The following is a 24,482-nucleotide window of genomic DNA, read 5'->3' as shown; positions in this document are numbered from 1 at the left end:
TGCTGTTCCCCCCCTCAGATTTTCCTGTTGTGCAACACATCTGGCTACTGATGCCTGGAGCATTGACAAGAGCTCAGATTCCACATGCCATGTCTCAGCCTTCCAGGCAAAGGCACTTCATCAAGATGAACACACAGCTTGGTTTCATTCAGCAACTAAAAAGAACCCCACCCTTTGGTTCTGGAGAACCCTTAAAACTCCAGAGGACAGAGGATGAAGTTGAGCAGTCATCAGGATCAAAACATGTCTGTATCCATAAGATTTTGCCTGCAATGTCTTAACTAGAAAAAAACCTTTACCCACTGGTTCCCAGTACTCATGTTGGAGATTAGCTTCATTTATTTCATTTCCATCCACAGTAAAAGACCTTACCTTCCTTCTGAATTGTCTGAAACCAAAGCAGCTTTTCTGAGTCAAATGAGTTAATGATTATGGATCTCACCCAGAAAAAGCCAAAGTCCATCAGTGAAGGAGCTCCTTACAAAGTCTTGAGGTTCTTTCTTCTGGGTGATCCAACATCCACACTTGCACATGAACTAACTGACCCTTCTGAGGCATGGAGCTGAGAAACTCCCAAAGAAAACGGGAAGTCGAGAACTGATCTGAGCTTTCTGACCTAGGCTTTTATCTAAAACAGAACATCAGGAAAAGAAAACTGTTTTCATCTCTAGTGAAGACATCTCTTGTTTCAATATAAGGAAAAGAAACTTGTGCCCTTAAATGTGCGCTTCAGGAAACAGGCAAGTTAGGCTTAGCTTTAGAAAAAGAGAAGAGTCCAAGGTACAAGTGTAGCTCTGGTTTGTCTCAGAGATCTCCCCATAGTGTCTGAGCCGGCGGAGTGAAGGTGTAACCTTGAAACCTTAGTAGTTAGAAAAACATTCCACTGTCTTATCAGCCTAGCAGAACACAGAGTTGCTAGTTAAAAGAAAGCTTACTGAAGGAAAAAAAATCAGTGAAAAGAAAAATTGGCTTAATCCTGGCTCAAACCAGGACACTGGTTGCACCTGGGGATTAGGATTTCAGAGGCACCATCAAATGAATAAAACATAGCACTTGCATTTTTAGCATGTGTTTATTAAAAAAAGATGTGAATGACTGACTAGACTTTAAAGATACTAACCCCCTTAAAATATAGGCTTTGAGTATAGCTTGTGTAATAAATTTGTCATTGCCCAGGATACAGCCCAGAAAGTAATGGTCATCCAGTGACAGCATAACTAGAGACTGAATTAATCTCAGTTTTGTACATTATATTGATCATAGTACTTGTCTTTTCAACACACATGAAATAATAATTTATGTTTAGAATCCTGTAACATCTCTAAGGTAACATGTATGAGTTGAGTGTATATGGGATGTGGCCATGAATATCCAGTTTGTGTATGTAGAAATATACACATATCTATATATATAGACATATACACATAGCAAAGGAGATGGAAGGAGGGGAGAGGATTTGTAAAAAAGAGATCTGGCTTGTTTTTTTGTATAGGTTCTAACCCAGGTTATGTTTTTGTTTTTTTTTAAAGGCATTGCTGTGTCTGCTGATGGGAATAAGGAAGATGAATCCATAAGGGACCTGATGTTGCTCTGAATCTGAACAGTTACTGCTGGGTAAATCACAAATGATAGTTTATTCCTTAATAAAGTGCATTCTTCCACAGAGAAAGAGTCAATGACATTTTCATGATATATTATCAGAGATGGACATGACAGACTACTGTAGGAAGCAGCTTTCATAAGGGAGATGATCTGCACCCTCTCCTTGGCACATCAGTTTGCATTCTGACGAATCCAGTCATAAAGTGCTGTCACCTTAGTGTATACACCAGGACGATTGCGCCGAGCACATCCTTCACCCCAGCTCACAATGCCAGCAAGGAACCATCTATTTCCCTTTCCTGTGCAGGCCAAAGGACCTCCAGAATCCCCCTAAAATAAAGGGAGTTTGGCCATTAGCATATACATGCACACAAACACACACACAGAGCGCTGTAACAGAAGTTAGGTTGTTTAAAGATATAAATAAATATCTTTATATTTAGGTAAATACCTGCCCCTCTCTTTCTCAGATTACAGTTTAATATTAGAATCATAGTTTGGATAGAAAGTACCCAGCTAGATGTCAGATTTATTCAATTTATTTTAACTTACAGAATAGTACACTAATCAATATAAAACAGTAGCAAGAAGTTGTTTAAAAAATATTAATTGCTAATGTTGCATCACAGAATTTATAAAGCAACTGATCACAGGCTGAGTGAGAAGAGGAGAAGATAGGGATGGGAAGTAGGAATTCTGCTACCATTTGACCATAAATTGTTCACAGGTTGAAAGCAGAACTTTTCTACTGTCAATTATATAGGAATAGAAAGATAACCACACAACCCCAGCAAAAAAAACAAAATAAGCAAAAAAACCCTCCCACATCTAACCGAAAAACAAACCTGGTACAATTAAGTATTATCAGTGGTTTCATAATCAAGACTGTGCTTACACTCACAGAGGGAAAGGAGGAACAAGGACTAAGGAATGTGTAAATAAGATCTGGCTTCTCAAAGGGAACATGCACCTCTATACAGCAATGTAGAAAAGTAAAAATTCCCATGTAGTTCAGTTCACAGGATCAAAATGCATTTGCAGTCACAAATGCTTTGTGTCCTTCATTGTTTTAACTTTGCATGCCTCCTGTGACCAGCCCAGTTCACAGAACTCTGAGCAGTTATGAAAGCAGTTCATCTCTGCACTGTTCTTTATGCATACAAGGCAGTCATCAGCCTCCAAGCTGACCCTTTGGTTTGTTTGCTGCCCCAGTTGGAGATAAAACATGGCCGAGATCAGAAGAAAACCATATACTGAGAAAAGAGTAGCAATAGAAAGCCTTCATCATCCTATGAAAAATAATTATCTAGAGACAAGAAAAGAACCCAGAACAGTTCTTCCTCTCTCTCAGACTGCTGTCATACTGGCAAATTTGGTAATCCAAGACTCTGATCTCAAAGTGACTTGAGAAAGCAGGCCAATTACATAGCCAGTTCTGAGAGTCCGAAGGGTTTGTATGCTGGTGGAGAGGAAGGAACCTAAAAAGAGGAACCAAGAAGAAAGAACATCCTAGAGTGATAAGAAAACATGGTCTGAAAGAGAAAATATTTTATTTCTCATGGTAAGTGTCACATCCTCAAAAGATGAAAGGTATTTGGAAGCTTCACATAACCTTTGCAGTACATGCACAGCTTATGTGTCCCTGAAGAAATTAAACAAATCAGTCTGGAATAGCAGTAAAAGGGTTTTGGGGTGCTGTGGTGATTTCCTGAACTGCCAACATGATTCCTCTGCAGAGGAAATACACTACAGACTGAAAAGAAAGAAATAGCAAAGGCACTGCTCAGACTAGGAACTTAAGGGCCCAGAGAGTCAGCATGTTAGGGCTCAAACACAGTGCTAAAAACTGGGTTGACCAGATATCTACATAACCAAATTGGTTAAAATGTCCATCTAAAAATTCAAGGTCATTTCTTAAGCAACGTGCTTTTTTAATTATTTTTTTTTTTTAGGAATATCAGGCCTCTAGAACAACATGTTTTGCAAAACAATTCCAAAATCTAAGTTTATAAGCAAATTGCACATAAAGTTAACAAAAATAATTGAGTTAGAACTTTGAGACCACAGGAAATCCTGCAAATAATCTACTCTGTAATAAAGAAGTTGAACCCATTAAGAAATAAGATCTTGCAAAAATTATCCTATTACATTAAAATAGCAAAAGGTATGCATTACAGAAAAGTTCTATCAAATTACCACAATCTAGAATCAGTAACAGATTTCTCTCCCTTTACACATAGTAACTCATAGAAGGACCTTGTTTGTAATTTTGAAAGTAAATATTCATAATAAATTAAATCCTGATAAAGTACCCATCTAGTCTAATAACTGAGAAGAAAGACACAACCAAGACAGTTAAGTACATCCAAAGAGCAGTTTCTGGTTGTGTGTGCAACTAAACTAGGTCATATAGCTTACAATGCCATGATGTAATCAAAACTTGTAATTATACACATGAATGAACATATGAAACTGAAAAACAGCATTGCAACTGTGTTCACCAAACCTAATTTTCCTCTGCCTTTTTGTATTTCTTTGTAACTGTAACAATACATTACTCATCTCACTGTTACAATATTTTATTAATCCCACATCTAGACATTAAAAAAGGAAAAAAACCACTATGTGTAGTATAAATCACTGACAGGCCTAACTGCAATCCCTTTAACCTTACATCTTTGTTCTTTTATGCGAAATGTAACAGTTGAAGAGGAAAAAGAATTCTTTGACACCTTTTACCCCTTATCTTTGCAAAGGAACATTTCTCAAGAGATTTAGAGATTATCTGTGCCAAATTTCCTTCCTTATTTTGCAGAGCCTTTGATTGCAATGTTAAATAAGCCACGCACTCAAGCCATCTCACTTTATTACTAAGAAAAAAAGAAAAACACAAATAACCCACCACTCTAAACAGGTTTCCAATGAAAATAAATATTCCTTTGTAGTTTCCCAACAAGTTCCAGATTACCTGGCATGCATCAACGCCACCATTAAGATTCCCAGCACACAGCATACGGGATGTGATAAGATCATCGTACAGCTTGTTGCAAACACTTTGGTTAATTATTCTCACTTGAGCTTCTTGCAGTGTTTTGGCAAGATGACCTAAAAAAACCCCAAATGGTATTGTAGGAGTTATGATGGTACAGAATTCTAGCAGAGATATCACTTGTTAAAACAAAAGTGAATTGCATGAAACTCAAAATCTACTCAGCTAATGGCAGGAGAGCAGTTCCCCTCCCTTCAGTTGCTGTCTGCCCTCAGCTTTGTCTATGCTACACTCTGAAAATAGAGGTTCCTATGTCCTGCCTCTCCATTTCCTTAGTCTTTACTCTCATGAGCATCTTCTGTCAGAAAGCAGTAAAAGAAAAGCCATGCAAATTATAAGATTCCACAAAATGTGACTAATTTTGCATGCCATTTCAAATTATGCCGAAGGCTTGTCATTATTTGTGCTCCAATTGTTGTCCAAGTCCAAGAAAATAATATTTTTACACTATTTTCTATCATCTCACTTCTAGGAAAGGACCTGAGGAATGAAGTTGACGGGGACAAAGTATTTTTAAAAATCAAAAGTGTAAGTCAAAAGTGGTACTAAGGGCTTAATTCTGTACTCTTGGCATAAGGTGTCATTGCAAACTAAGTATCCTCAGTCATGTTTTGGCTCAACAATGAACAAAACCTTTTCAATACCCAGATGATCAGAGGAAGTACTGAGCATTGGTTTGTTTGCTTATTTGACTCTGAGGGTGGACTGGGAATGAGGCAGGTAAGGTGAAAAAAATGTGGAGTTTTTTCACATACCATGATACTGATTTTTAAATATTACCTTCATTTTTTGTTCAAAAGCAAGACATTGTAAGAAGGCATCAATTGTATGGCCATTTGCATTTCATTATGCTGCTATGTTATTCTCTAGATTATTTTTTTAAAATGCATATTAAGAAAGCCATAATTACCACAGCACATGACTTCTGATCAAATATGAGGATTTACATCTCAATGCAACTGTGGGGACCACTGCAGTCCTGAGGAGCTGAGACAGGACCAAGATCCCATGGACTCCCCCCTACCCCTCTCCAAGTCTGCTTTTGTTCTGCCTCCCCACTGCAGCATGGTAGCCCAAGCTATGCAGGCAGAACTCTTCATGGGGCACACATTAAATTGCCTTTGGTTAAGACAGACAAAATAAAAAAGCCTCCATGATATTTTTGCAATTATTGCTGTTCATGGCCTCATATTGTCAAACACAGTCTTAGAGACAGTCACCTCTACAGTAAGTTGCAAGTCACGGTTTTCTTTACCTGTAGATTGCTTATGACCAATTCAGTAGATAAAACAAGCCATGAACATGAAAAGGGACACATTTTTGTAAATCTGTGATAATTTGCTTTTCAATGGTTTGTGACATCCAAGTACATGTATTGACAACACTTGTCATCTGCCATCCAAGCAAATATTCAGAATCCCCAGACTGCAGTTAAGGGGATATTTGCTCCCTTTTTATAGGCCTACTAAGTAAACCACAGTTCTTTTTTCTTACAACTACAAATAATTCATTTTTAGAATTTAAAATCAAGGCAAACTTGCAAGAAGTATATTCAGGAAATTAACATACTATTTTCTTTTATGGCTCCCCAGCCAGTTACATAGCAGACAGTTCCATAAACAAATACTCTAGAGGTGCTGGGTAAACAAATGGGCTGTACCAGCTCACTGAAAAACACAGGTGTCTCCATTTCCAACAGAGCAATGTCATAGTCTGAGATAGACGGGTCATACTGTGGGTGGACAATAATCTTTTTGATTGATCTCACAGCTACATGATTGCTTTTTTCATTAATAGTGTGTAAGCCCATATATGCTCTCCATCCCAAAGGTTTGGAGTATCTGTAAAGAGAATGCTTTTAGAACATCCTGTTGGAAAGTAATGCAGTGTCAGTTTATCCCATTTAATCCACTTTTCAGAATTTGATGACATACAGAAAAACCAAAGTGAATGGAGTAGAATACCACTTAGGAAGACAAATGCACTATACTGTCTCCTAAAATGTTAAGTAATGATTTTACTTACCATTTTGAAAATAGTTACAATGTCTTGGAGCTGTAAGACCAATTCCTTGTAATGCACCATGCTTTGGAAGTCAAACAAGTGTATTATTAAACTCTGTTTCCTCTTTACCACATGTAGGAGGCATGTCTTTTCAATTTTCACTACCTAAACTGAACATTGGTGAGTTTTACACTCCATTTATTGATAAATAGTCCTTTCCTTGGGAGAAAAGGCCATTGCTTATACTCAGAAAATGCCTGCCTTCTAAAAAAAATGGTCTTTACCCTAAATCTAGCAAAACAGTGTGTTTTATCATGCAGGATTCACTAGTAATGGAGGCAAAATAATTACTTCAGACACTTGGAACTTTTGAAGCCAGCAGAATATAATATTTGAGGATTCAGGTAGTGCTAGCATGTCACAGACTTATTCACTGAATCAACTTATCTACACAGGGAATAGTTACTGCAGACTTTTGAAAGCAACACTGTAGTGTTATTAAACTGCGAATATTCCGTGACACTGTAACTTCTTCATACCTCACAGAATCAGAATCCAGGAAGCAGTGGGCAGCAGATATGAGCCACCTATCAGAAATAACAGATGCACCACATAAATGGCCACGTGCTCCCATCTGTAAACTTGCTTGCCAAGGCCACTTTCCAGATCTTGCATCTTCACCTCCAACAATTCTGTTTTTCTTAAGCTGAAGTCTTCCACAGGCTAGTAGAAGTAATTGAATAAAATAGTAACAAAAAACACAAGCTGACTTTGCTTTGCTATGCTTAATACTTAAATATGTATCCATGGACCTCAAAGTTGTTGGAAAAAACCCAAAACATTTTCTCACTGTACAATTGGTAAAAAGAGTACCTGCTCATTTTCACTCAGTAGGCATGTCTGGGATAAAGCAATTGTTGCCTACCCTCCATTACAGCTTTCTAAAGAGGTTAGTAACTCAAAAAGACATTTAACACAATTCTAAGCTGAGTTGTTTCCAAAAGTTCACTGGAATAAAATCTCGTATTTGTCTCCCCCTTACATACACAGCACCTTGACTGCATCTCATTCAGCTCAAACAAGCACGAAGTCCTACCAGCTTAGTCTGTAAGTGTGCATTGCTTCAAGTGAGTCACCATAGCATGGATTAGTGGATTTAAAATGAAACAGTGCAAAATTAAAGACAGATATTTTCATACAGATGTTATCAGGAGATTATTATTTTTTTTAATTCACACCTGATTTAATAAATTCTTAATTCAATAGTGCTTGACTATAAAACACATTCCTCACTCCATTTCCCAAGTAATTAAATCATTTTTATTTAAGTGTTACCACACCACAGTTAATTTCATCAGATCCATCTGCACAGTCTCTTTTCCCATCACACTCAGGATTTGGTTTCAGCAAGCATTTTCCATTAGGGCATTTGTATGCATAAGGCGAGCAACTTTTGTAGGCTGAAAAAGAGAGAAAATAGTGCCACATGTTTGGAGCCATGATTTCCATTATTAAAAAAACTTGCACATCCAATGTACTCAGTGGTGAAAGTCATTTAAAGCTACACATTCCAGTTGTCCTGAAGCCATAGTCTGTACTGGTGTAAACTGGTCCCTCTAAGGAGAGGGGATAGGGGGAATGTCATACTCTGAGTAATGCTCACACTAATCTCAGTCTCTGCTGTCCAGTAAGAAAGACAGAAAAGCCTCCAACTGTCCTCACTTCCATTTTATTTAACTCTAAACTGAGCAAGATACGCTTATCAGATCCGTTGGTTTTAAGTGAAGGTTGAGAAAAGTGTGGAAGAGCTTTGTATCTCCCTCCACAAAATTTCAGTTTACCATGTGTGAATCTTGACATACCATTCTTAGTATCAGATGTATGCCAGTGGCCTCTAAACAGTGGTAGAAATTTTTTTTAACAAACAAGGACATACTCCTGGCTGCCTCAAGGACCAAAGATTGAAAGTGAGGCAAAAATTATAAAGGCAAAATACAGGAAGTCACTAGGGAGGCATTAGTAGTACCAACAATGTCCATAATCATGGTGTATTTAAACTAAAGAGACCATGCATGTGGCAAAGGGCAAAAGTCCCAAAGCTATTTTGTCTCTCTCCTTTACCTTATTTGGTACTCATTTGGCAGTAGCTGGGAAAAACATGCTTTTCTAACAGGATCAACAGCAAGCTTTGGTTAGGTCATCTAACTAAAGTAATTTATCTTGGATCTTGCTTAATTCATTTCTTGTTAGACTGTCCCAAGAACTAGTTGTATTCTACATGCTTTGCTTTCAATAGTATGAAAATTGTACTTTGTGCTATGAAAATATATATATAGAAATACTACATTTATCCATTAAAAGAAGAAGATTCCTGCTTCTGCCTTCTACCGTCTTTTGGAAAATAGCTAAAAATATATACTTACAGCATCTGTTTTCATCACTGTCCTCCCCACAACTGTCATCTTTACAAGTCTTATACTGTTGCTTACACTTCCCAACACCACAGTTTGACTGTTCTGGATTACAACCTGAAGAAGAAAAGTCTGTAAATGCTTCATAATCCAAATAGTTGACTAGCAGCCATGTATGATACTGCCTACCAGAGGTCATCTTGATGCTACTCTGCCATCTCTGCCAGACGTTAGTCTGCTGTGGTTTTGATAGCCTTCAGTGATAGAAACACTCATTGCACTACATGGTGCTGTGCTCTGTGACCTTGCATTACATTCTGGTCACTCTCTCTCGCATCTCTTAATTGTTCCCTATCTTCCTTGATGTGCAGTGCCTAATTTTGGTACAGTACGCTAGATGAAGCCTCCCCACGGGTGACTAGGAAGATCTTTTCAAACTCCTGTTTTACATCCTAATGTGACACTTTAAAAACACAAAACCAAAACACCAAACAAACACAAAGCACACACAGAAAATTGCATAACTTTGTGATTCTCAAGTCAGCTTTTGAGCCAGTATCACCCCCCAGCCATTTTTCAGCAGAAAAGCTATGTAGGCAATGCACGTGTGTACTTGATGACTGAAGTTCAGGTCTTTATTAAATGGAATATAATTTTCTCTAAATACATTTTACAGCTTGTCAGGTTCATTTATAAATCTATCCCTCTTTCTATTGTGTGGCACTTTCTCTATTTAATAAGCATCCTCTCTAATCCATCATTTAGCTCACTAACAAAAATTATAAGATGTCCTATAACAGATGCCAACAGAAAAACTATTAAAATATTCTGGTAATGAGTCATTGACAATCATTCTCTGGAAACAGTTTTCTATGTTTTCTTCCTCACTGTGTTTCCCTTACTTACTGATAAGCTTGTCACACAAGACAGTGTCAAAGTACAGTTTCTCCTCTATTTATCCTCCCACAGCAGAGAACTAAACAAAATAAAAAATTCCGTGCTGGTTTGTAAAACTTTTTAACCATTTACAAATAGTTTAGTTTGACCACTTATTGCTCAATTTTTTTGGAAGCTTAACTTGAAAAGATCGGTGTAAAATTCCCCTAGTTTTTTCTGCTCTCTTTAGAGATGCATTACACAATCTCTTCCCCAGACTTTTAGATCTTCACCCACATATTTCGTGTGATCCTGGGGATAGCCACCAATATTTCAGAGATAATTTCAGCCAGTCTCTAAATTTCCATGAACAAACTGTTCACAGGAGAACACAAACAAGAGATAATTGCCCTATTATGATCTAATTCTTCACCACCATCTGAGCAGCCTTTCCAGCCTTCAGACTGATTGCTTGAAGGAATGCCTGTACTATTTGCACATCTAAAGACAAGCTAGAAAAATACAAATGCTGTCACAGTCTAAACAGATTAATGCAGGACTGGACCATGATGAAATATTAAAATGGCTATTAAAAACTGAGGCTAGTGTAATTTATAAACTAAGTTGGATGTTAAAAAAGGAAATGCATCTTCCTTGACTTAATCTGCCAAAGATCTTTATCTAGCAGTCTGAATTAAATTAATTGATATTCACCTAAATGGACTTAGAAAATTAAATTCACGTTCACTGCCTCACTCTACACGTTGAAAGTGATTGAATATAGATACATAACTACTACTGACAGTGTACACCTCTTTGATTTGTTAGGGCAGTATTTTTTACACTGGAGCATCTTAAGGAGAGAGCAGGAAAAAAAAGAAGATAAAAAAGTCAAAACTAGGCATTCTCCTTAGCTTTATAACTACAGATTTCCTGTCATTAAAATGTTGCCAAAATCAATTTCTGTACTACTACACACCAGCTTCATATATGATGTGAATAAGTGCTGTGTCAAACACACTTCAAAATTAGAATTTTCATTCTGAAGCAGCCTTTCACCAAGAATATCTTTCACTTAAGCTAATAGTATTGATGCTATGGTATTTCTCTGTAGAAAAAGGTATTTTTAAACTTTGACTCGTCTCTGAACCATTTTTGAGGCAATAACAAGAGTAACCACAGAATACAGTACAGTTTGTAACTTTTTCCCAGTAGAAAAAGACACACACTAGCAGAAAAAGAAATCCCTGAAAATATCCAAATCCTATAGAATGACTGACCACATCTGCCACTTCTTCCTAATGAAAGGCATGAAGCAAGAAGCTATACCAGAGATCTTTACACATAAATACTTCTAAGTCAGCAGCAAGCAGAACTACACTCAGTCAACCAAGCTGAGGATCTGATGAGGTTTGACAAACTGATCTGATATTCTGAAATCATGGAGAATTTCAGCTATCTAGATGTTAATTGGGACAAAGAAGTTGGTTGGCTTAAAAAAAAAAAAAAAAAAAAGTTTTCTGGAAACTATTAAGAAGGAATTTACAAAGAACATACTGCAGTTTTATCTTTTCTAAGAATATCACAAGTAAATACATATTATTTTTGGAAAATCCTTTTCCCACCATCTGGAAGCACTTCCCCCCCCCAAAAAAAAAACACCTCACACTTCTCCAGAAGTGCAGACTGTGGAGTCAGGAAATGTCTGTAAGAAACCCAGTCATATTACGGCAACACCTGCTAGCAAGGGGTTCTCATTAACTCTCAGTGAAAACTTAATTTTAAGGAAAAGACTGACTGTTCATGGTTGGCAGAAGAATCATGCTTAAAACCTCTCTGCCATACCGTTTCCGTGTTGCAGCTTGGCTATTTTAAGATGTTAGAAGTCAAGATGTCAAATAATTACATCTACAGAAATTGGGAAATTTTATTTTACTTCCCATTTTACAGAAGGGTTGTTGAAAGTTAGAAAATAAGTACTAGCTTCTAAAAGCTTCTTTAATCAATTTTGTACAACTGTTTGTTCAATTAAATACATAGTAAGATTTTAAGCAGTTCTCTCTTGCAATTAGATTAAGAAAATAAGGCAGGTCATTTTGTCTGTGATTGGTCCATCACACATGGTTTCTCAATGTTTTTTCCTTAAAAATTAAAGCTTATTCACTTACGGTCTGTGTAACTGAAGGCTTTGTATTCAATATAAAACCCTCTGTGGGTGACCAGCTCATCAGAATGGAAGTTGATTGCAACAGAATAGCCATATTCTTTGTTTCTGTTGTTTTCTGAGAGAGCTTTACAGTATCTAGCAAGGCAAAAGTGATAATATTTAATTTCTAACCAAGCTGACCAGTACCACCCAGCTATCTCTCCTTTTAATGAAGGGTACCAATGACAAAAAGCTTTAAAACAATGCAATAAAGATCAGAATTGGTTTTAGTGTTAAAACAGCCCAATAGAAGCATTAGAAAGCCTGTTTACAAATACCTTCCACTCCACAACTTTTCTGGGACTACCAGGCTTTGAAACAAAGCACAGCAAGATGATCAGTGTCAGAATCTACCTAATAAATACAAACCAGTTCTAAGGATGCTTGATTTCAGATTTCCCATTTGGTTTTGCAAAACCAAAATCTACAAGTCCAGTAATGGAGTCATACAGACAAATCCAACAGCTGTTGCTGGTTTCAGTACAAACCTTCCAAGTGACAAATAATTCTGAGTACTTTTTCATTCATTTGTTGTTGGTTTGTTGTTTTGGGGTTTTTTTATTCGGGGTTTTTTTAAAGCACATATATTGCAATTTGTCTTATTTACAGAAAATAACTACATTCACTGAAGAGCAAGTGGTAAAGGAAATGAAACTTCAAATGACGCAAGCTCTTTACCCACGTCAAGACCATTGCCAAGTATTTACAGTTCAACTGCAGCTGCATAAAATCCTACAGTTTTCTGTGTCACTGCTCTTAAGGGAAACAACAAAGTAAAAGCATAACACTGTGGAAAAGGCAGGAAGCTTAAATTACCATGATGACAATTGCTTGGTAGTAGGTCAGGATTAATACCATTATTCAGCCAAAATTCAGTGAAAGCATGCCAATTCTTTTTGAAATATTTCTTTCTGTGCTGGAAGTTGTGAGGTGTTTTTTCTTAAGCAGAGCTGTGCAGATAATCAAAGTGCAAATTAATGTCAGAAACAGTGAATTTACTCACCTAATTCCATCAATTTCTAGCCAGTCTTTATCACAGTTACTGGACCCTGGGGACTTCTCTTGAATTTGGATTATGAGAATTTTTAATGAGAGCTTGTAACCAGGCAATGGTGCCTAAAAAGTCAAAGGATAAATATCCTAACACACATCCACAAAATGAAAAAGCCAGTGTTTCTAAGAGGGTAAATCTTGGCTTACTTTATTATCGCATTGAAAAATACTACATTTTTATTATGCAAATGAGCACCTTCAAAGAACCAAAAAATGTTGCTATTTTAAACATGTATAGAAATCTTTTTATACCCAACTTCAGACAGACTGTGCCAGATAAGGGAGTGTAAGCCTTCCTTCAGCTAGCACAAAGCACAAACTGAGGTACATGCTGTGAATGTACTGCCACTTGTTTCTGTAGGTCAAATAAGAGATTTAAGATACCTATGGCAGCTGGTCACTCAACTGTATTAGCTACAACCTCTCTGCTTTAGAAAGCCATTTTCTTCCTTTTCCTCCATATAGATGAGAGTTTTGTGCTACATGATATTAATAATTTTAATTGAGCAAGTAAAATGTTGAGACTGTTACCAACTCGTAGACATGAGGAGCATCCTTTTCCAGGGAAAGGAAAAAAATTGTGAAATACTTAATGGAGCGATAGATAAAGACACCAGAAAGTTGGTGGAAATCACAAGCTGATTCTAAGTCCTTCAAAAGGGCTTGCTGGAAATCCAGAGGTGAAATTCTGCATGAGGGAAGGTCCTGTTTCTGCAGGGTTCAGGGCAAAACAGTGTGGTCTCCAACATATGAGGCATGACTTACATGACCATTTTTTATTTCTGACATAGAAGAAACCCTGAATATTAATGACTTTCTCTGGCTGCCACGAGTTGTCATCTGACCCATTACTTTGCTTCTGTAATGAGTAATACTCAACCTTTTGGAAGCTGACAAATTTTCTCTCCTATACTTGGCACTTGTCCATAGGGCAGAAAAGAAATAGGTGCCTGAGAAGAAGTAAGGTGCAGGGGTCTTAGTGTGGTTTTCTTTCGTTTCACCCACACTGAAAGCGATTTCCCCCAATTTTATACCTAAATCACACAAAGCAAAGTCATCAATATTTGAAGAGTTCCCAGCACTTACTCTGATGATCCAGCTGCAATCAATGTTTGGCGGGTAGTAACTTGGGTAATAAGGAGAACTCAGTGTCCCATTCCAGGAAATATAATGACCACCACACACTAGGAGAGAAATCAGCAGGGAACACAATTATCTCAGCTGGGCTAAAGTGCAGGGCCTGTTTCACTTGCCTGGACCCTTATCTATGTACAGAACTAGAAGAATGCATTGTGACGGTATGAAACTCAGGTTATGCCTGCATTTACAGAAAATCATGCAACTGCCACCTCCCCATCACTCTGAATTTCTCTTCTTTTTGGAGCAAATTACAATAAAGGGTAAGCACAAAACACCTCTGACTCTAGGGGTTTTTTAAATGTTCTTTTGTAACAAGTGGAAAACACAAGTAAACATGGAAAAAAACAAACCTCTTCTGTCCAATTTACTTCTGAGCTTTCTGTAGACCTTTTCAAAAATTAAAAAACAATTAGCCCAGTGAGTGAAACCTCTGATTAATTTCACCTAAACCAGAAAGCTTGTGTATCAGTTCTCCATCTGAAAATTCATGCCACATTTGAACAACATATTTGAGGTTTAATTTTCTACCAATAACTCTCCCAGATAACCAGTCCATATTTTTTGTTTCCTTTAGGTAGCAGAGTAAATGCAAACATGAATATAACAGAAATTAAGACAATTCTGAACATACCAAAATTTTGTGGCAAAACCTGGGATATATGCTATTTTGAGGTGCCCATCTTCGGAACTATGAAGCAATTCTAATCTGTAATGTGCCCCGAATGAGTATTTGCCTAAGCAGCATCCACAGAGATGTAAGCTGAAATGTGTAAACTGTGGAGAAGTTTATCCATGTGCTGTCCCCTATGACTTGTTCCACAAGTTAATAAATAGTCTCTTTCTTAATTGTCAAAATTATTTCACTTCATAGTATCATAGAATGCCAGGTTGGAAGAGACCTCAAGAATCATCTGGTCTAACCTTTTAGGTACTACTATAGTTTATATGAGATGGCTCAGCACCCTGTCAAGCTGAGACTTAAAACTGTCCAATGTGGGGGAAATCTACCACTTCCCTTGGGAGACTGTTCCAATGTTTGATTGACCTCATGGTGAAAAATTTACCTGGTGTCCAATCAGAATCTCTTCAGAAGCAACTTGTGCCCATTACCCCTTGTCTTTTCCATACGACTCCTTTTAAATAGGGAGTCTCTATCTTCTTGGTAGCCACCCTTTAAGTACTAGAACATGGTAATAAGGCCTCACTGAAGCCTTCTCTTCTCAAGGCTGGACAAACCCAGTTTTCTCATCCTCTCCTCATATGGCAGGTCCTCCTCTGATCACCCTTGTGGCCCTTCTCTGGACCCTCTCCAGTATGTCCACATCCTTTCTGTAGAGCAGGGACTAAAACTGAATGCAATACTCCAGGTGTGGTCTGACAAGCACCAAATAGAGCAGGATGATGACTTATCTCTGCTGGTGGTGCCCTTCCCAGAAGCCTGTTGGCTTTCTTTGCCACTGCAGCAGCCTGTTCACTCATGCTGAACCTGTTATCCACCAAGACCAGGAGGTCCCTTTCCACAAGGCTGCTTTCCAGCCAGGGTGATCCCAGTCTGAACTGTACTCCTGGGTTATGTGTTCCCAGGTGCAAGACATTACACTTCTCCCCATTGAACTTCATAAGGTTCCTGCTAGCCCACTCCTCCAGCCTATCTAGGTCATCCTGGAGGGTGGCTCTCCCTTCTGGAGTGTCAACCTCTCCCACTCATCTTGGTGTCATCAGCAAACTTCATCAGGGTGCTTTTGATCCCAACATACAGGTCACTTATGAAGATGTTAAACAGTATTGGGTCTAATATCAATCCCTGGGGGACCCCACTTGTGACTGGTTACCAGTTTGAAGAAGAACTATTTACCATCACCCTCTGGGCATGTTCTGTTAGCCAGTTCCCCACCCACAGCAGAGACCACTGGTCAAGGCTGTAATGAGTTAATTTCTTCAGGAGAAGGCTGTGGGGAACTGTATCAGAAGCCTTGGAGAAGTCCAGGTAGACGATGCCCACTGCTCACCCTGCATCAACCAAGTGGGTTACTTTGTTGTAAAAGGCAATCAGGTTTGTCAAGCACGATTTGACCCTGGTAAATCCACGTTGGTTTTTACCAAGCATGGGCTTCAATTGACTTGTGACTGTCCCCACGAGGATTTGCTTCATGACTTTCCCAGGGACTGAAGTGAGGCTAATGGGTCTGTAATCACCTGGGTCCTCCTTTGAACTCTTCTTATAGATGGGCATGACATTAACCTTCCTCCTGTCCTCTGAGATGTCTCCCGATCTCCACAACTTCTCAAATATCATTGAGAGTGGTTTTGCAACGACATCAGCCAGCTCTACCAACACCCCAGGGTGGATGGCATCTGGGCCCACAGATTTTTACAGGTCAAGCTCCTGTAATAGTTGACACACCAGCTGTTCCTCCACTGATGGTGGGTCGGTGTCTGCGTCAACCTGGACTTCTGTTCCTAAGGCCTAGGACCCAACATCACTGATAAAGACAGAGGTGAAGAAAGTGTTGAGGACCTCTGCCTTTTCAGCATTGCTGGTGACTAGTTCACCTCTCCTATTTAATTGTGGGCCAATATTATTCCTTAGACCTTACCAAGCAACTGTGGCCAAACTCTCACTTGTGAGGCTCCCATGTCTCCTATAAAATATTACGGTTTATCATTATTCAAAATATTTCACCAATCCCTGAGGACTCCTGCAAATTTCATAGTACTCCATAGGTTTGGAATGCACTTCCTGAATCATGAATACACTACTTTTTATGCAGTTAACTACACTGAACAGTGCTTTCAGAAAAGATCAAAGACAAATTACAAGTGTTTGTTCTTGGTTTTGGTTTTGATGAAACATACATTCCCTGAGCTGGGGATAGATTGCCAAAAACTGATAGAAGTGCTGGTTTGCCACAGGGGCTGCCTAGCTTTGCATAGACACATAGAGCATGTGGTTGACTGCTCTGTTACCATCGCTCAGTGTTAACAGTGTAGTAAGAGTAGTGCCTGGGAAAGATGGCTTGGGTAGTAATAGGGAAGCCAAGAAGTCTCCTAGGCCAAAGGACATTCTCTATTCTTTGTTCAGTTTTCAGATTTATTTTTTTTTCCCCTCTTTAAAAAGTGGATCAGAATGATAATTCCTTTACTTATATGACAACATTCCCTCCCCTCATATATGCTCAGGTAATTTCAGCTTTTCTACATGCAACAAGAGGAATAAGAGTGCTTACATCAAACGGTTCTTTCTGTCAATTACTCACTGATTTTAGGAATAGCTTGAAAGTGAGCTTTTAATATGTTGTTTTCTTCTCTTTGGTCCAATGAGAAGGTAAGCAACATTACATTACTTGATGAAGTTAAACGTACAACAGGAGTCCAAGCCCCAGATCCACACCATCTGAAATATTAAAAAACTGCATTAAAAACAAATACTAATTACCACATTCCAGTAATCTTTATTGAGAAATCGGCAGAAGGAACACTCATCTATCTGGTCATCTGTGTTTCAGAAGTATTCCCCTGGCTACCACTTCCCTTTTATTGTTCCACTCAGTTGGTACTACATGAGAGGCTAGAGTTTCCTAGCATTAAGGCTGAATCACTCAGGGTGAACATCACAGATATTCTTGCCTAACAGATGCCCTGAAGTTTTCAGAGCTGTAGAAGCATCAAAAAGGCAATGCCAGATGATGTTACTTCAGTAGTGATAGTGGTACTGAGTAGTAGTGAGCAGCACTGAAAAAGCAACAAGTGTCAGTGCAGCAGCATTGTGCAATATCTACACAATGGATAACAAGCCCAAAGCATTTCCAATCTATTAGCATTCAGCTTAGTTTCATTTCACAAAAGCTGTCACACAAGATGCAGAGCCCCATGCATAGCAACTATTTCATCTCATTCTTCTTTTGTTTAAATAATGAGTTAATTTATATCCTTACTGTCACTTCGAAATCCACAGTGTATTTTGGATTTCTTTAATTTACAAGTCTGCATTTGAAATAATTCTATCTATTTTCTCTTTTCCTATGCAAAGTAAATTAAAACAGTTACGTGCAATTTTAGAGCGGGATGTCAGGGAATAACTGCTACAATATAATTTCATGGATTCAGAGATACCATTATTAGTTTCACTGTATCTATCATAAGTATGTGACCAGCTGCTTTTAGCTTAAGTAGAAACAGACACGTGCAAACCCACAAATTTGCTAGGCTAGCAAAAAAATCCAAAACCCAAGATTCAACATTTTTGGAGGTGCCATATGGCTTTTAACATGATTTCCATCACAAAACTCTGTTCCAGCTCTTTGCACATTGCTGTCTGTCTATAATTCTTAAACTTTCTGTCTTACAGCTTACTGCACGGATATACTGTGCACACGGTACATCATACACCTGTGTCAGCTTCGCTTCCAAGTGCTTTCGTGAGCATGACTGACTACACTCCTGGTTCCTAAAAAGCTGAGCCATTGCTAATAATGCACAGTGGGGTAACAGTAGTGGCAATAACCTGCAGTCAGCAGCAAAGCACATGCATCACAGCATCAGGAATGGGATTTTCCACACTGTGCTGTGATCTAAGACTAACTCCTTACAAGAACCCTGTGCTTACTCCATGCCTGGCTTTCTAACATTCTGCCAACAATGGCAAGCTCTTGAACCTCGTTGCATAAGGAGAGAGACAAAAGTCTTACTAGAGCTGAAGAGGACTACTTACTCATTTGAATTCAGTTAAAACACTACTAAATATGTGCTTTACTGCAGACACTGCTAACTAGCCTCTTCCTAAAAGCCTTAAAAAAACCCTAAAATTCCCCCCTTGAAGCCATCCATCCTCAGATTCTAAAACTGATTTCTCTATTTTCTTAACAAAGACAAGTTTTGTTAATAAGGATAAGTGGATAACATGTCCATATATGAAATTTGACTCTGAAAAATGGCAGCAGTATGGCCACTGGAGGTTACAAGATCATCCAATCTCACTTATGTGAATGGATTACACAGTGACTCTGCAGATGGAGCCTTCCATAGACACACTACCTCTATTATGAACAGGCATTTGACTGTGCCTGGACTGCTATAAAACACGTGCTTTCTAAATGTAATAGAATACAGTACTCTAAAAAAATGAAGCCTGTTTCTTTTTGAGTTATGATGGTAACTGCATGAAATTGAAAGCATTAAAAATTAGTCATAAATTAGAATAAAACCCACAGGAATTTATAATTCATTGGGGAGGGGAGAAATAATAGAGAAGAAAAAGATTTTTCATTAAGTTGTATTTAGAAACCTACATTTTGGAAGCCTGTGAGATATCATTTTGATATCATGACAGTTTCAGAGAATTTCTACACAGCTCAATAAAACATCTTTACTTTGTAATATCATACCTTGTAATGATCTTGTTCTGCAGAGGAAGAAGGAAATCATATGCTGATAAGTTGCGTGATGCACAGCTCTCTGGAGTGACACCATGTGAAGTAATAACTACCAGTCTCACCACACAATTAGAAGGAACTCGCAGTCTCCATTGATAAAAAGACTTTTTGGGATTCATCAGAGTTAGAGTCCTGTTGTTACCTGGCTTGGTATACAGGTCAAAGGATACTGCTATACAAAAGAAGCTAAATCAGTGGCTAAAAAACTGTTAAGTTGAAAGATAAATTACGTTATTGTGTAAAATTTCATAAGAGGCTGCAACAATCACCTTCCTACTTGCTCTTCTTCACTACTCTAGTCTCCTTGTCCCTTCCTTCTACAAAGCTATTCCCTTTGCCCTACCAGGTTGCATCACCCTCTCCCCCTGCTCTGGTAAAGGGAGCACAGTACCTCATCACAACAGGTTCATCACACACTCAACAAGCAGTAGGGGACTTGGCTTACAACTGCTACCATCTCTGCTTAAAACCTACTGCTTCCTTTGCCATTTCCTCTTCCCCCTTCTCCATGCAATGAGAACACTAAGAATATGAAGCCAATCTTGAGGTGTTCTTAACGTGAAGAAACAAGGCAAAGGGAATTAAAGCTTTACAGCATTTGACTGATCACTAACTATGGATAAGCAAGATTATCTAATCACAAGGCAAATAAATTAAGTATAATTTTATATGTAGCTTTATAAAGGATGCCAAGAAAAGGAGCCTCAGCTCACTGCAACTCAGTGAGAACTATTAATTTTCAACTATTCTAGTCAGAACATAAGAATAAGAGCTGTAAGGCATTTTTATCTCAGTCCTTATTTGAAGCATAGGATAGGAAGGTCCCTACCCTGGTTATTTTGTAGGTACTACAGGTATCAGAGTACCTGAAAATCTGCCGTTTTTATGTTACAGGATTTATTTTTCCCCAAAGAGATGTCAGCTGAGATTGAAGAAAAATTACCTGATTTTAGCATCACATCATATTCTGTGGAATCTGAAACTGAAATTTAATAACTATCAGCTACACAAGCCAAAGACACAAACTGGAGAAAGAAAAATAGAATAGTTATTAAGTGACAGGTACATTGTTACCAAAAAACTCCATTGTAACGAGATCAAAATCTTCGTTCCCAGAAGAACTGAACATGTGAGCTACTTGTTTATTACTGATTTCTTTTTTTCCCACTGGGGTTAATTTTTTAAGAGAAGCAACCATATCTTTTGGGGCCCAGAATGTTTTCCAGTAGTAAGCTCGAAGTCCAGACTCTCCTTCACTGCAGGGGAAAAAAATGCATAATATATACACTCTAATTAATATTTTGGATCTGCTTTCCAGTAGTCTGGATTTTTGGTTCACAGAGTTTCATAGGCAGTTGAACTGCTCTGGAAAAAGTTGAACACAGTAGTAAAAAGATCTCTTGTTTAACAATTGCTTTTCCTACATAGTATAAATAATTCAAAAGTATGCTACTTAAACAGTAGCACACTGAGGCTGAAAACCACACCTCTCAGAAAATCCTTATAATATTTTCTGTTAAATTGGATGTTTCCATCCCTGCCACATAATGAGATACTTTTAAGACCATATTACATTACTAGACACTTAAAAATATTTTAATTGACTTTCATACCATATGACAATATCATTTTATGCCCAAATGCTGATACAACATTTCACACAACTCTTGATAAATTAAATAATCTGTATGTATGCAAAGCATCACTTCAGTGATTCAAAGAGGTAGTCCATCATGCTCTTCCTTTGAAAATGGCTTATAGACTGACCTTCAGAAATTTCCAAAGCCTGTCAGGATAGTAGTGGCCCCCTGCTCAATGTATTTACATTTCTCTCCTGCAGCTTAATAGAGTGCCCTGTCCAAAATTATACCTTTATGTTTTGCTTAGAGAAGTTAAAAAGGAACTTCTTTTAAACAGACAAAACCAAAATCATATTCTACAAGTGGCAGAGAAAAAAAAAAACCCTGCTGAACTTCAATTTAAAAAATAAAAAAGCAGATGAATAAATAGGCTACAAAACAATCTATAAGGCAAGGCATGATTAATCAGACTTAATTTCTTTCACCAATTCTACAGAGCAAGACAGAAATCACACTATTAGCTTAGCTCTTGGCTCACATATCTAGGTGCTTTTTTTTGCATTTTTAATTCTCTGTTATAGAGATCTGCATTTTCTTCCAGATAACTAATTTACAAAAAAATACAAACTTGACAAAATATTGGAAATCTATACCACATGCTGGAACTGACCTGAAAGCAGCCACTGCAGACTTCAAGTAGTACTTTCCCAAAGATGAAGACTCATACGATTCTGCAAACTGACAGTTGAATAATAACAAAACAGAATGTAAAAACTGTTACATTTTGTCTTACTCTTTATCTTATTCTATAAAATATTTGTCTTATTTCTTCCTTCCCCTTCCTCAGCCCCCTCCCATATCACAAGCACTATCCATCATTTTCACAAAATATGTCAAATAAGGTTCATAAATCTGCATTCATTAATAAATAAATAAATGTGCTTTTAAGTCACATTCCAGTATCATTGAGATAACTCTTGATTATTAGCCATGAAAAAGAAGCCTTTATGAATACATTTATTGTTCTCCTTTAGTGTTTAGGTTTCTGGCATATAGTCTGGACACGAGCAACTTGTATTGGCTCTGCACAAAGCACCTTTGAGACACTAGATTAGCTCTTTGGGGAAATACAGTCTAACAGAGAACTGCTTTGTGTTTAAGGTTGCTCTTCACATGTTCTCAGGAAACAGTACTAATCTCACAAATAGGAACTCACATAAAAAGTGCAAGAAAGCAAGCATTGTTTTGAGGAACAAGGGAAAACAAAACAAATAAAAGAGCTAAGCACTGAATTTGAGCTATAATAAAATAAAAAAGAAATCAAAGAGAAAAATGTAGCAAAGAAGAGCATTTGAGTAAAGTAAAACAAAACACCCATCCCCCCCTCCTAATTCCTTTAATAAGAATAATTAGTCCATAACCTTGAAAATCCAGGTTTTATTACCTAGTAAATGTTGGCCTTGCTGTGAGACACAGAGCCTCAGCTGTCCAGCTACATTCCTGCAAAGGCACTTGATAGCTTTAAACTTACTACTTTGAAGAAAAAAAAAACTTGTGACTAACTGGAATCTTCTTCTCAATCTGATTCTGTAATAAATATTTTTAAGTTATTGCTATACTTAACGTGTGAACTTACATAATTTTGGATTGCTTCAGCTTGCAGGAGGAATTTCTGTGACTTAGGATCATTGAGGTCATTTGTATAAGTCAAATTAGGAATTTCTACACTTCCACCAATATAAATGAAGGAAAAAGCTGGCGCTGGGAAAAAAAGGATAAAAAAATTAGCACACCTAATAACATTATGAAAAAGCTTCCAGGACAAGAGGCATGCAGAAGCTTCTATTTGTTCTTAGCATCAGTAGGCAAAAATGGCAGTTATAATAATGATGGTATCCACAAAGAGAAGCAAAAGATTTAGAGGTAAGATACATTCCTTCATTATCCTTGTGCAACTATCAACCACTGATTATCATGCATTTTGCTGCCTTAACAAAGACATTAAGGAGAAAATAAAGTGTCATTTAAATGCACATTATGCACTTAGCTGATAAGAGCAGAGCTTTTATGCTTATTATTCACAAAGGGCAAAATAATCAACATCCCATCCAGACAATGTTGGGGCATAACACTTACAGAACGAGTAGTGCAGGACTATCACAATTACTGTAACTATCAAAGAAACTATAAGTAATATTCCTAGAAGCCATCTTCTCCAGAAACACAGCCTCATCCATTGGAAGACATGGTACTTCTGACACAAGCTTTCTCGGTAGGACAGGCAGTAGCAAACACGGGGACTTTCCTGGAGAAAGACATGGGAAGGCATCAGTTAGTAAGACACCAAAAGAAGAGCTCTTGTACCATATTTTAGTATATTTGCCGTTTTAGTTTCTAACAAGGTTTAAGTTAAAATAACATCTTTCACTTTTCTGCTATGTCACACATGAAACCCCCGTATTTCTCAGCTGCTTGCTTGTGGCATGCATGTAAAGCTACATAGAGCTGGGGGGCAACTTGTTATCACTTTGGTTAGGAGCAATCTGCATATGAAGAGCAGAGGTCGATACACAGCAGCAGGCAGAGCAATCATTTAGTGCTGTAAAGTGTAGGTGGTGTTTCTTACCTGCCCTGGTGTCTTACCTGCCCTGCAGTCTGGCCAGAGTCATATGGAGCTGACACACTGTACACAGTAACGCGGCTGGATGGGAAAGACGGTATCATGATGCCTTGACAAATGCTTTCTGATAAACCTAACGAAGTCCTAAATGAACCTCATTTCTTCAACATAACCCAGAATAGCATACTGTTCTCTCTGCCCTGCAGCCCAGACTGCTCTCATTTCACCTTTGCCATACTGCTTGAGGCTGGAACCAGCTGACCTGCAATCAAAGAAGGTGGGGAGGAAAAGTAGCCATCACTGTAACTCTTTGTTTCCCTAACTGGCTAAGTAGGATATGGATCCCATCACTTGCAAGCAGATTAGCTACTCTCTTACTTCAGAAATACGAGAACAGGAAATAATTCATGACACAAAGCAGGAGACTTGTAATCAATTTACACATAAAAACCCCGAGAGCAAGGTAAATAAGGCTAAGTCTAATAAACACCTGCTAAAATGCACAGAAA

General features: G+C 38.0%; 1 protein-coding gene across 1 annotated transcript; it reads right to left on the bottom strand.

Moving 5' to 3' along the window:
- Nucleotides 1–1,091: 1,091 nt before the first annotated feature.
- LOC127388315 (suppressor of tumorigenicity 14 protein-like) lies at nt 1,092–24,132 on the bottom strand. The gene is made up of 17 exons (XM_051627682.1): nt 23,997–24,132; nt 23,490–23,658; nt 22,990–23,114; nt 22,024–22,091; nt 20,848–21,029; nt 20,717–20,755; nt 19,726–19,945; nt 17,599–17,735; nt 14,288–14,385; nt 13,152–13,264; nt 12,111–12,244; nt 9,079–9,183; nt 7,996–8,115; nt 7,195–7,378; nt 6,221–6,492; nt 4,571–4,707; nt 1,092–1,932 (listed from the first exon to the last, which is right to left on the bottom strand). Exons 1-17 carry the CDS (start codon nt 24,075–24,077, stop codon nt 1,774–1,776), a joined length of 2,343 nt encoding a protein of 780 aa, XP_051483642.1. The 5' UTR covers nt 24,078–24,132; the 3' UTR covers nt 1,092–1,773.
- Nucleotides 24,133–24,482: the final 350 nt, after the last annotated feature.

This window comes from Apus apus, chromosome 1, assembly GCF_020740795.1.
Source record: "Apus apus isolate bApuApu2 chromosome 1, bApuApu2.pri.cur, whole genome shotgun sequence".
Taxonomy (NCBI): domain Eukaryota; kingdom Metazoa; phylum Chordata; class Aves; order Apodiformes; family Apodidae; genus Apus; species Apus apus.
This window is presented reverse-complemented; position numbering and strand designations above follow the sequence as displayed.